This window comes from Callospermophilus lateralis, chromosome 2 (assembly GCF_048772815.1).
Source record: "Callospermophilus lateralis isolate mCalLat2 chromosome 2, mCalLat2.hap1, whole genome shotgun sequence".
Classification (NCBI taxonomy): domain Eukaryota; kingdom Metazoa; phylum Chordata; class Mammalia; order Rodentia; family Sciuridae; genus Callospermophilus; species Callospermophilus lateralis.
In genome coordinates this window covers 26,810,567-26,823,999 of record NC_135306.1, presented here as the reverse complement: position 1 = coordinate 26,823,999, position 13,433 = coordinate 26,810,567, and the positions used below count along the sequence as shown (strand labels likewise).

Here is a 13,433-nt window from a genome sequence, read left to right as displayed (position 1 = left end):
AAAGAATTAAAGTCATCATAGGGATACAGTCATATCCATGTTTTTATAGCAGCACAATTCACAATAGCCAAACTATGGAACTAGCCCAGGTTCCATCAACAGCTGAATGGATACAGAAAATGTGGTATAGATACACAATGGATTTTTATTCAATCACAAAAAATTATTTATTTGCAGGAAGATGGATGGAATTTGAGACGATTATGCTAAGCAAAATAAGCCAAAGTCAGAAAATCAAGGGTCATGTTTTCTCTCATATATAGAAGCTAGACAGAAAAAAGGAAAAGAAAGATAAGGGGTGATCTCATGAAAAGCAAAGGGAGACCCACAAAGTAGAGGAAGGTAGGCCAGCGGGTGACAGGAGGGGAGGAAAGGGGAAAGCTCTGGGGAAAGATATTGATCAAATTATATTATAACAACAGAGTCACCATTATGTACAAATACAATGCACCTGAAGTAGCTCCTTTTCATTTCAAACTTAGTTTTCTTCCTAGAGCAATGTATGAGTGTGCCTTTTCCCCCACAGAGGGTACCGCTGTTACTAACATCTGTTTATCTTTCCTGAAATAGTCTAAATCTATACAGACATCACCACATGTATAGGCAGAATCAGGTAGTTGCTAATATTTGGCAGTTTTTACCCTCAAAAAGATAAATTTGTTTCATTAAGTCTAATATATAATCCACCCCCTTTTGAAAATGGAATCATACATATACTCTGTTAAATACTTTCTCTTTGCCACTTGACAATATGTAGGAGTTCTTTCCAGATCATTATAGATCTACTTCATTTTTTAAAATAACTGTATAGTAGGAATTTAATTAGTTCTTCTTGATGGATATTTACGTTTATGGTCTTTTTCTAGTAGTGGCAATGATGTGGTAACAAAATGCTTAGGTATTTTGCAGAGATAATATATCAATATGTCTCAAGGATAAATTTCTAGAAATGGAAATGTATGTGTATTTTAAATTTGAATAATTATTTAAGTTGTCAAGGAAATTTCACAATTTATGCTTCCCTGAAAATATTTGAATGACTGTATTCTTATACAGCTACAGTTTTCAGAGTTTTTATTTTTTTGTTCATTCTATTCTAATAGTGACCTATGGGTTATCTGATTGTTTTAATTTTCATTTCTTTAAATGTGAATGTATTTATCCTATCTTCATAAGCCACTTTAAAAAATGAACTCCTTATTTATGATTTTTCACTTTTTCATACAATGGTTTATATTTTAATTAATGATATGTAGCACCTTTTAGTATATTAAGGAGGTTAGCCTTTGGTCCTATATGTGGCATAACTCCCTCTTAGTCATTTGTCTATTGGTTTATAATGACTTTTTTTCCTAGCAGAAATTTTAATTTTTATATAATCAAATATGTCACACTTTTTCTTTGTGACTTTTAGGTTTTAGAAAGACCTTACTTGGACCTTCCCCATTGCAAGATTATAAAAATAGATATACTTACTTTTTTTAATATTCTTTTTTGGTTGTAGATGGACACTGTACCTTTATTTTATTTATTTATTTTTATATGGTGCTGAAGATCAAACCCAGTGCTTCTTACATGCCAGGCAAGCTCTCTACTACTGAACCACAACTCCAGCCCCTAGATTCATTTTCTTATGTTTGTAGCCTTTTAAAACTAGACTTTAATATTTAGAACAATTTTAGGTACATAGTAAAACAATGGAAAGTATGAGGATTTCCCATATACCCACAAAACATGCTTAGCTCCCTCATTATCTACATCACCCATCAGAGTGGTACATTTGTTATAACTGATGAATCTATATTGACACATCATTGTCACCTCAAACTCTATAGTTTACAGTAAGGTCCACCCTTGGTGTTATACATTCTATGGGGTTGCACAAATTTATAATGGCTGTAGCCACCATTATAGTATCATACATATTATTTTTATTGTCCTAAAAATTCTTTGTATTCCTGGGCTGGGGTTGTGGCTCAGTGGCAGAGTGCTTGTCTACCATGTGTGAGGCACTGGGTTCGATGCTCAGTACTGCATGTAAATAAATGAATAAAATAAGGGTTCATCAACATCTAAAAAAAGTTTTTTTTTTTAATTCTTTGTATTCTGCTTCTTTAGCCTTCTCTCCTCACAACCCCTAGAAAATACTGATTCTCACCCTTTCCATAGTTTTGCCCTTTCCGGAGGTCATATGGCTGGAGTCATACAGTAGGTAGCCTTTTCAGATTGGTAGCTTTTACCTTGTGATAGGCATTCTGTCCTCCATGCCTAGTTTTTCGTGGCTTGATAATTCATTTCTTTTTAGCACTGAATAATCCATGTACCACAGTTTGTTTAGGGCAACTTGGTTTCTTCCAAGTTTTGGTAATAATGAATAAAGCTGCTGTAAACATCTATAGGCAGTGTGTGGACAAAGATTTTTCAGCTCCTTTGGGAAAATACTAAGGAGTGAAGTTTCTGGATACTATATAAGATTATGTTTAGTTTTGCAGGAAACCTCCAATACGGTCTTATAAAGTGTCTATATTATGTTGCGGTCCCACCAGCAATGAATAAAATCTTGTTGCTCTACATTTTGTTGCTTTACAGCATTGGTACTGTAGTGTTATTTCATTGTTGTTTTAATTTGCATTGCTTTAATCATGCGCCACATGAGGTAGAGCATCTTTTCATATACTTCCTTGTTATTTGAATATCTTCTTTGGTGAGGTGTCTGTTTAGATCATTGGCCTATTATTTTTTAATTCTTAATCTGATAATTCCATCATCTCTGCCATATCTGAGTCTGTTTCTGATTCTTCTTACAGTCTTTTCGGACTGTATTTTTTGCCTAGAGTATGCTTGTAATTTTTTCTTTATAGCCACATATAATATATTAGGTTAAAGAAACTGTTGTGAATAGGCCTTTGATAATGTGATGGTAAGTTTTGCAGAGATAGGAATCATTTTATGGTGTTTTGATTATGTCTCAGTCTTTTTGTGAATCTGTGCCTTTGAACTATGAACTTTACAGGTGCATCTCAGTAGCCCTCACTCTTACTTGCCCTTAGGTAGAATAAGATGGCTAGAGTGGACTGGAGTGAGACTGCTATTTCCCTTTGTCCTGGTGGAGTAGCCAGCTGGAGTTTTTTATTTCCTTTCACCCAGCTCAGTTAGGCTCAGATAATCCCAAAGGGTTAGACTCTGGTTAGTTTCTTTTTTTTTTTTTTTCTTTTTTTCTTTTTTTTTTTTTTGAGAGCAGATCTTGTTAAGGAAAACATAACCTCTGGAGTATTTCAAAATGTTTCCTTTTCTACTCCCTATAGTGTAAATATAAGGGGATTTTCCTCCATTGTTCCTGATGACAACCTGTTAAGCTCTTAGAGGAAAAATTCACAAATAGTAGATGCCCTTCTATAATTGGAGCCACCTGGGGTTTTTGACTCAAACATACCCACACTGAGCCTCCGGCAGCTCATCAATTACAGTTTAGGTATCCTTACCCCAGCACTGGTTTCTGCTTAGGTTTTTGCTCTAGTAAATTGTGACTCTCTGTATTTACCTGTTTGTCTCTTCATATTGAGGCCTTTTAATCTCACTTCTCTTACAGATCTAAGAATTATTATTGATTTTTCAGTTTGTTCAACCTTGTTTGTTGTTAGAAGGGGGTAGCCACTACCATATTTCTTATGTATGTGCCAGATTGTAAAGTAGAAGTCCCTGGGTAGTAAAATCTGGGTAATTAGTATATGTATCGTCTCAAGCATTTAGAATTTGTACTGGATACTTTCAAAACCTTTTGCTATTTTAACAGGTCTAATGAATTATTGTTAACAATAGTTACCCTACATGTGAGGCACTGGGTTTGATCCTCAGCACCACATAAAAATAAATAAAGGTATTATGTCTATCTACAACTAAAAAAAATTTTTTTTAAATGTACAGTGGGGTAGGAGGGAAGAATAGAAGTTCATTGGATTAGACAAAGAGAAATGAAGGAAGGCGGCGGGGGTGGGGGGTGGAATAGGAAAGTAGAATGAAACAGACATTACTTTCCTATGTACATATATGAATACACAACCAGTGAAACTCTACCTCATGTACAGCCACAAAAATGAAATCCTAATTAGAATTTGTCAAGATACACTCTACTATCATGTACATCTAAAGAACAAATTAAAAATCAGAATAGGGCTAGGGATATAGCTCAGTTGGTAGAGTGCTTGCCTTGCATGCACAAGGCCCTGGGTTTAATCTCCAGCACCACACACACAAAAAAAAAAAAAAGAAAGAAAAGAAAAAAGAAAAAAAGTACAGTATGTTCAGAAATAACAAGTCATTCTCGATTATTTATCCTTAGCATGTTTAGAATTTACCTTTTGCCATTTAAGATTTTAGTGAACGTTGAATAAGTTTATGAAAGATCTTAGAAAACTTTATATATTTTTTATAGCCTATCATTAAAAGGTGCTTTGAAAATAGTTAGTTTGGGTTGGTTTATTTATTCACTTTTGAATAGTTCAAAAGCAGGTTGAAAAAGCAAAGTTTGGATGACAAACATAAATATTTTATTAGTGCTATAATAAATTAGGAATTAACTCCCTTACGCACATACTTTTGTTTCTTCTCTTCAGTCCCTAAAGCTCCAGAGATAGACCCAGTGGAGTGTTTGGTGGCTGACAACTCTGTAACAGTAGCTTGGAGAATGCCAGAAGAAGATAATAAGATTGACCATTTCATACTGGAATACAGAAAAACTAATTTTGATGGACTGCCACGTGTAAAGGATGAGAGATGTTGGGAGATAATTGATAACATTAAGGGTACTGAATATACATTATCAGGTAAAATGACAACATCTCAACAGTCTCCTTAGAAAATAATTGTAATTATGAAAAATTTGTTATTTTAAAGCTTAAAATTATTAAGTTCTTTTTATCTAAACTGACTTTTTAGATATTTATTGTAGAAGTAAATTTGTTTTAAAATATCAAGAAAACTTTGTTTTAATTACTTTAAGTATATTTGTAACCTGCTAAGATAGGATACATATAAAATAAATATGAAGCGGTATTCTGAAAATAATATTTCAGAGTTACACTTAGTTTTCCCTTTGTTTTCAGATTATATAAAAAAGCTGTTAATTTTTTAGATGTACTCACTACCCCACAATTCACTGGTACTGTAAATATTATCACTTTTATTATTTAGTTTTACTTTAATGTTGATAGTTAAAGTAGAACTGTGATTTGGTTTTAGAAATTTTTGTGTTGGCCTTTTGAAAGACGTTTTGAAAGATATTTCAGAATTATACTCCATACTTGTACAGTTATGTGAAAATGAACCTCAGTATTATGTATAACTAAAACAAACTAATAATGCAAAAATAATGGTTAACAAACACAAAAATAATCTCAGTATAGTGGGGACTTTAGATATTTTGGGGGCAAATATTGCCCTTAGGAGGCTGAGGCAGGAGGATTGTGAGTTCAAAGCCAGCTTCAGCAACTTAGCAAGGCCCTAAGCACCTCAGCAAGCCCTTGTCTCTAAGTAAAATATAAAAAAGGGCTAAGGATGTGGCTCAATGGTGAAGCAACCTTAGGTTCAATCCCTGGTACCAAAACAAAAACAGCAACAACAAAAAAACACAGTGTTTCATAAATATAAAAATTCCTGAGAGCATCTCTTTTCCAGAAATCAAATGTGTTGTTTTGTAAATTTGTGACATCTCTCATTATATGAAGTACTGCTTTTCATGATGCATAAAAGAGTACCTTTTTATCCCTGAATTAGGAAAATCATAAATTGTATATTTTACTTCTTCTGAAGAAACTAATAGGTAAATCATGATTCCTCTTATTGCAGGCATTATCACCATTTTAACATAAATTTATACTTTCCTTAAATAAAGAGATACTTCCAAGGAGGAAAAAAAAGTCTGAAAATTCATTCTAATATTTTGGGGAATGAGTCCTTTATTTTGTGTCTGAAAACTGTTTCATTTTTTCAGGCTTAAAATTTGATTCAAAATATATGAATTTCAGAGTGCGAGCTTGTAACAAGGCTGTGGCAGGAGAATATTCTGATCCAGTGACCTTAGAGACCAAAGGTAAGATTAGTAGCTATTTATACAACATGAAACATCTGAAGTTATTCAAGACTTCGTGACAGGAAGCATTGTGTGGCTGAATTTCTTCCCCACCTCCTCTACCACCTCACCTCTGACTTTCCCCACAATAAGAATTATAAGGCAGGGAAAATAGGACTATGGTAGTGGTTTCCATTTATGATTGTATTCATATAAGCAAAATAGACTTGAGATGATAGTGTTAACATCTAAGAACCTAAGTCATTCTAGTCTCTCAGAGTAATTTGGAGTTAGTGGAAACACCCTAGTGTAACATATTTGAACACAAATTTTTGCAACATTTACTAATTTGAAGACCATAATGCCAAAGTTCTTCCCAGTTGTGACATATAGTAATTGACTAAATTCTGTGCGTTTTTGTAGTTACTTGGGACCTGGAGCTTCCATTGGCCTCTAGTTTATATGGCATTTGAATAGATTTGTATGCCAGAAATTTGATATGATTTGGAGGATGATATAAAAACATATCAGAATAAAACAAACTGTGAGGCTTGTAAATTATTTTGTGTTTTACAGTGCTGGGAATCGAACCCAGTGTCTTCCACATTCTGGGCAAGTACTTTACTCCAGCCCCTAACGGTCCATAAATTACTGATGAGACCAACTCAGAAAAATGTCCAAAAATATCTAAAAAAATAGGTGTAATTTGAGTAGTTTGTTTGAATTAGCAAATGTTTTTACTTGAGAACTACAGATAACGAAGACATGCAATTACTTTGAATGACATGTTATCAAACTGAGAAGTTACTGTGGTTTTTAATGAGATTTTTACCAAAGTATTGTCATACTTACAGGTAGATAATCTTTTCTGTATTACTTGAGCTGTTTTTAGCCCTTGTCGAGTAAAATTGCATTATTATTATATTTACCCTTAGGAGCATCATCTTTGTATTATTTCTTTTCATTATGCTTTACAGGTTGCAACCAAACTAAATGTGGTAAATTATTGATTTTTATGCACATTCCCTAAATTTAGAAATATGAATAGCTGGCTTATGGCTTCCTGGGAGCTGGGCTGGCTGCTTCTCTTAGCAATATCTGGATCTTACTAGTCACTCTTGACCTTGGAGTTTGTAGAGGGAGTCTAAGTTGATTAGTCCTTTGAAGCATTTTTTACTGTTGAGAAAACCCCTTGAGGTGTGGGACCAGACTGAAACTTATCCTTGAGGGCCACTAATCATTGATTCTGATCTTCAGGGAGTAACAGAATAAAATTCATTTTACATGACTATGGGTCACAGATTTTCTGGAGTTTTTTTCATAGCATTGGAATGACTACAAATTAGAACAAGAGCTCCATAGAAGTAGTTCTACTTTTTAAAAATTACATATTAAACAATTGTTTACTAATTTGACCTGCTGTAATCCTTTTTGGCCAACCAATAGAAATAAGCCTGTGGTCAAAGATTGAAGGGAAAGGAAGAAAGATGGAGATTAAATAGTTGAGGCCTATCAAAGTTTCATATCCTGCCACTTATAGTTCTTGGTATGGAAAATAATGAAAGTTGTTTATTTGTTCCTTCAGTATATTTGTTCTGGCAAGAAAGTTGTCAGAAGTGATGAGTAATAATATTTATTATGGCTAGAATTTTTAAGATGTGTTATCATTTACTTCCTTGTAAGGATAAATGATATTATGTTAATACAAAATTTTCTATAGCCTCAAATAGTAATGACTGTGATATAATTTTATAGTATCATGAAAGCAGCTACTAACAAACATAAAACATCTGGATTCTGATTTTGGTACCCTGTTTTCACAGACTTTTAAAGGTATGGAAACCAATATGTTGTATATTACAGGGCTTATCCAGGACACAGGATCTCACTTTCAAAGAAGACTTTATTTTTTAATAATGAAGCATTATTTCTTATCTTAGAGAGGCTCTATAACTTTACTGAGGTTCAATAAAAGAACAATGCCCCTCAAATAGAAATTAAAGATGATCCCTCTTGGATTGAAACCTAGACCTTCTTGTTTGTTTTTCTTTTTCTTTTGTTTGTTCTTTTTAATTACCCATAGCAATAGGACTCGTTTTGACGTAATTATAAGCCTTCTTGTTTAGATGCTGTGTTATTCGATAAGTCTGATCACGAGTGGTTTGAAGATAGTACTTTTTTCTTGCTATCCTTGACTCCAGATTGCTGATGACCCTTTTTTCTTCGTTATAACAAACATTAGGGAACAACTTTAGGAGACCTTCTTTATCCTTAGAATTTTAATAAGCCCTTGGGAATTGATGGCACCCTCAGAGTTAAAGCCTATTTTTCTTTCTCTTAAAAAAATGTAGATAGTGCCTCGCATGCATAAGGCCATGGATTCAATCCCCAGCAACCCCCACCCCCCTGCCAATGTAGGTAGCCTGACTTGCTTAATAACTTAAATATAAAAGTTAACTCTGCTTTCTTAATGGCAGTTCATTTTGGAAATTGAGAGTCTCAGTGTTAATCCTACCTTTTTAGTAACCTGCCTGTTAAGAAATTGTTTCCATTTTTACTGAAAAGCTTCATTATTTCTAGTTTCTCTAAATTTTTTTCTGTTTAGATGAAGGTTTTGTAAGTTATTAACTTCCTTGTGTAGTATGACATTTACTAGAAGCTGTGTGGTCAGTAGATTTGTATTGAGAATGTGGTTTTATAAATAAAGACAATGAACAATGGCTCTGATACATAGTTGAACTTGAAGTGTTCTTTATAGAACAGTGGAGGATAAAAGGATTCTTGATTAACTAGGTAAACTTCAGGCTCTCCATATGCTTTTTTTGTTGTTTAGTGATTTACACTTCACAGACACACTGAAGCCTTAGCTAAATTAAGTAATATACTTAAGTGAGATGTATTGTAAGGAGTATTCCTTCAATGAATAATTATCAGATATTTAAATTTTGGAGGAAAATATGACAGAAGCAGATTAATAGATAGCTTTCAAGATAGAGCTTCTAGAAATTACATTTTAAAATAGAAGAAACTACTCATTGTACAGCTGTTAATACATTTCAATGCTTTTCCCTGAGTTCTAAAAGAGGGAAGCTTAATGCACTGATCTCCTAAATTAGCAGTTTGACTAAGCAAGTCTTGTGAATAGTACAGATACTTCCTGATAATACCAAATAATCTGAAAGGCATAACTTTGTTTCATGGATTTTTTGTTTTTGTTTTATTTTTATATTAGTGGAACTTTTCACCCTTCTACTCTTTGCCACATAAATCATTTATCAGCTAGATCAGTTTCCTCACTTCTGCCAGGCTACCTCCAATTTCTTCGTACTCATCTTAATTTGAAACTAAGAAGTGTTTAAGTATGAAATTATTAATTATTATACTGTCAGAGAAGATGTGTGCACCAGACTTTTACCCTGTGATTTTCTATATAATATCACTTTTTCCTTGTTAATTCCTACCAGTTCCCCTTCCTATTTACTCAAAACAATCAATTGATAACCATCGGGTATTCTAATAACAGGAAATTGAGGATACTGTGTGTTGATATAGATTCTTGTAGAACGAATAGCAGAAATACCAGTGGCCCTGAACATTGCATTGTATTGTGTTAGAGTACGGGATATTTAGAGGAGAATAATGGAAAATAAGTGAGGAATTGTAAATTATAACCTAATCATTGAGAGCTTTAAATGTTAGCATTAGTAATTTGAATTTTATTTTCTGTATACAGTGTTGAATCAGTTGACTAGAGAAGTTATTGCTCATAGGTGTGCTTCAGAAAGTGGAGATATATAATATTTTATATTGTCTCGAACAGCACTTAATTTCAGTTTGGATAATTCATCATCCCATTTGAACCTGAAAGTTGAAGATACCTTGGTAGAGTGGGATCCTACTGGAGGAAAAGGTCAAGAAAGTAAAATCAAAGGGAAAGAGAACAAGGGCAGGTAACGTAGCTCATTAAATCTGTTATATGGATAAATGCTTGTACATTGGTTCTTATTTGATAACATTAAAATTCTTATTCTGTATACCAGTATGACTTATGATACATTAGTAATTCCAAAGTGAAAAATATAACATTGCTTGTCAATACATGAATCTGTCATTAACATTTTCACATTACTTTTTTTTTAGTTTCTTTCCTAATCTCCTTATACTTTTAAAAAATTTCATTATCCCATTTCCTTAAAGTTATATATACAGTAACTTGAACTAATTAGATGTTCCTAGAATAATTTCTGAATATTGGGCTTATCACCTATCTCACCTAAAAGTCTGCATTAGATGACAACTTTTACAGTTTATAAAAGTCCCACAGACTTGCCCGTGATGGCAGAACCCAGTGAATCCAAGAGTCAGGCTCAAGAATCTTTTGTTATTGTCATAACTTACCTAAATAATGTCAAAGTTTGGGAACTTTTTTCTTTTTTTACACAGGAAGTTTTTGCTGAAGATGAATATCTTTGTGAGTTCTAACAATGAATTTTTTTTAAATCCTCAGCAGGCTTTTAATCTAATTTTATTATAAGAAGTTAAACTTAATTTGTAAAGCAGTCTCTTAACAGTTGCCTATTTTTATCTGACAGTGTCCATGTTACTTCACTGAAGAAACATACAAGGTGATGATCTATGTCTGTCTAGTTTTAGGACTTAGTATATCTAGCTTGGCTGAGTAATTTTTTCTTTTAACCAGTAAACAGAAGCCACTGCAGCAGGCTTCAAAGCTAAAATATTGCTCTGTGTAGACTGTCTGTATTTTTGTAGCTTATGTTTTGAATTTATAGCATTATAGTATGCTGCTTATCATTTGGATTATATTGTATAAAGATAACAAAATAAGCTTTAAAGTCTTCTTTAATTATTTTTTCTACTTTATTATAACTGGCATCTTTTCTATCGTATTGAGTTAAATATATCTAACTTCATTGCTTTGCTTTATTTAAATATTTTTAGTCGTTGATGGACCTTTATTTTATTTATTTATTTATATGTAGGACTAAGAATTGACCCCAGTGCCTTACACACATGCTAGGCAAGTGCTCTGCCACTGAGCTACAATCCCAGCCCTTGCTTTTTTTTTTTTTTAATATTTATTTTTTTAGGTTAGATGGACACAACACAATGCCTGTATTTTATGTGGTGCTGAGGATCGAACCCAGGTCCCGCCTGTGTTAGGCGAGCACTCTACCGCTGAGCCACAATCCCAATCTCCAGCCTTTGCTTTGCTTTTATTTGTATTCAACACGAAGCAAGTTTGAAATGTTCTGTTTTTTATAATAATCATGCAGCTTCCAAAGTATCAAGGTTAAGAAATAAAAGTCACTGCAGAAATTATTAGGACAGTGCCAGAAAAAAATGAGTAATTTCAAATTACATGGTTAATAACATGTTTATTGAAGATACCGTATATCTTTACCAGAAACCAGAATATATTCTCTTTTCAAAGTTATCTCCTCTCTTCTTTTCAGTTTATTTGTTCATTATTGGTAAAAGTGATTTCACAGTGTGCTATAAATTATAAAATGCTGTTGAGTTTAATAGTCTTACAAAGTTTTATTTGGTTACTTGGACGATTTTTAGATTGCTTGTATTTAGCATTGCAGGTTATATTTCTTTCTCTCTTTTTTCCTTTTAAAGGTTTTTTATATGTAGGCCACTTCCGGAATGTTATACAGGTTCGGATCCCTTATTTGAAATGCTTGGGACTCAAAAAGTGCTTTGGATTGCAGATTTTTTTGGATTTTAGAATAGTTGCAAATACATAATTAATTATATTTGGTGGGGACCCAATTCTAAGTCCAGAATTCATTTATGTTTCACATATACCTTTATATACATAGGTAATTTATATAATATTTTTTAATGTATCTATATTTTGGCTGTGACTTGTCACATGAGCTCAGGTGTGGGATTTTTTTATTTGTAATTATGTTGGTGCTTAAAAAGTTTCCAATGTCAGAGCATTTCAGATTTTTGGATTAGAGCTGCTCAAACTACATATATTCATTTACTTTTTTTAAAAAAAAAAGTGTCATTTTTTTTTTTAAAAAAAACAACTTTATTTTGTGTATTTATTTATTTACTTTTATGTGGTGCTGAGGATCAAACCAAGTGCCTCACACCTGCTAGGCAAGTGCTCTACCACTGAGCCACAATCCCAGCCCTCTTTCATTTTTTTATTTTTTCATTCATAATTGTTCACTGTTAAATGTGTGCTGAATGTTATGGAGTTTATAGGGATAAACACTGTTCTTGCCTCAAGAAATTTGCTTTAACTCATGTAGATAAGATTGCAGAAAAAAAGCAAGATAAACATCATGTGTAAGGATAAATGTGAATAAAAGGGTTCAGAGGGGAAAGATGTCCAGAGCTCTCTGTCACTGCGGTATTCATTTAAGGCAATGAGCCAAACTGAAAGTTAAGCTTTTGCTGATTTATGGTGATAAGTAAGTAGTCATGAAGGAATGAGTGGGTTCCTCCAGGGTTCCATTTTTCCCAGCAAATGACACTAGTTGGAGGTCCAATGACTCAACCCAGATCACAGTTAGAGGGTCTTCTCACTCACTGCCAGGAGGTCCCAAATAGAAAACTTCTGCTTTATGGATTCGAGAGCTAAAAAGGTAGGGACAAGAGAGTTAAAAATGGAAACATACTAAGTGAAAGGTCCTTACCGCCTTACTTGCTCTTAAGGAGGTCTTCCTGAAGGTATTTAAAAAGAATCTCAGTATAGGGTTTCCTTCCCATGGGGGGCCTTTGAATAGAGTGACAAGGCTAGGAATGCAAATAACCCATGAGCTCACCGGTGGGGAAGGGGTGAAATTGCAACTTCCTGTAGAAATCATGATGCCCTAACTAACTATGCACCAAGTCTGGTGTAAGAAGGGCAGCCCACCCTATCCTTTGTCCTACTCCCGCAAGTCCTGTCACATAAAGCTTGTGTAATTGCCTGTGATTGAGTATGAAAGGATTTTGGCCTGGACTAGATTGCTAAGAAAAGTTATTTAGAAGGGAGGATTTGGAAGACCTTTACTAAAGGAACAGTATTAAATTGCTTCTTGGGGAAGAGGGAGAATTTGTGGTATTCAGATTTGCAGTGAGAGTGGGGAACAACAAGAGGAAAAACACTTAAGCAGACTGAGTGAGTTTAAAGAACACTTTGGTACATTTGGTTGTGTAATACTCTCTAGGGTGAGAAGGGTAGGAAGGCGGACTAAATCATTTGTAGATAATATGGAAGTACATGTTGATTTTGAAGTAGGGGAATCAGAGCTAGGTTTATCTTATAATAGTGAACAAGATGAACTGGATAACGGAAAGAACATTTGGGAAACTGTAAAATAATCTGGCCCAAGGAACCTTT

General features: G+C 33.6%; 1 protein-coding gene across 1 annotated transcript in view; it reads left to right on the top strand.

Moving 5' to 3' along the window:
- Fsd1l (fibronectin type III and SPRY domain containing 1 like) overlaps positions 1-13,433 on the top strand; it is a 70,020-nt gene that overhangs the window by 36,841 nt on the left and 19,746 nt on the right. The window contains exons 7-10 of the mRNA XM_076845728.2: positions 4,614-4,823; positions 5,990-6,088; positions 9,888-10,017; positions 10,660-10,692. Of these exons, the coding sequence (XP_076701843.1) occupies positions 4,614-4,823; positions 5,990-6,088; positions 9,888-10,017; positions 10,660-10,692 (472 nt within the window). The remainder of the gene's footprint in view (positions 1-4,613; positions 4,824-5,989; positions 6,089-9,887; positions 10,018-10,659; positions 10,693-13,433) is intronic.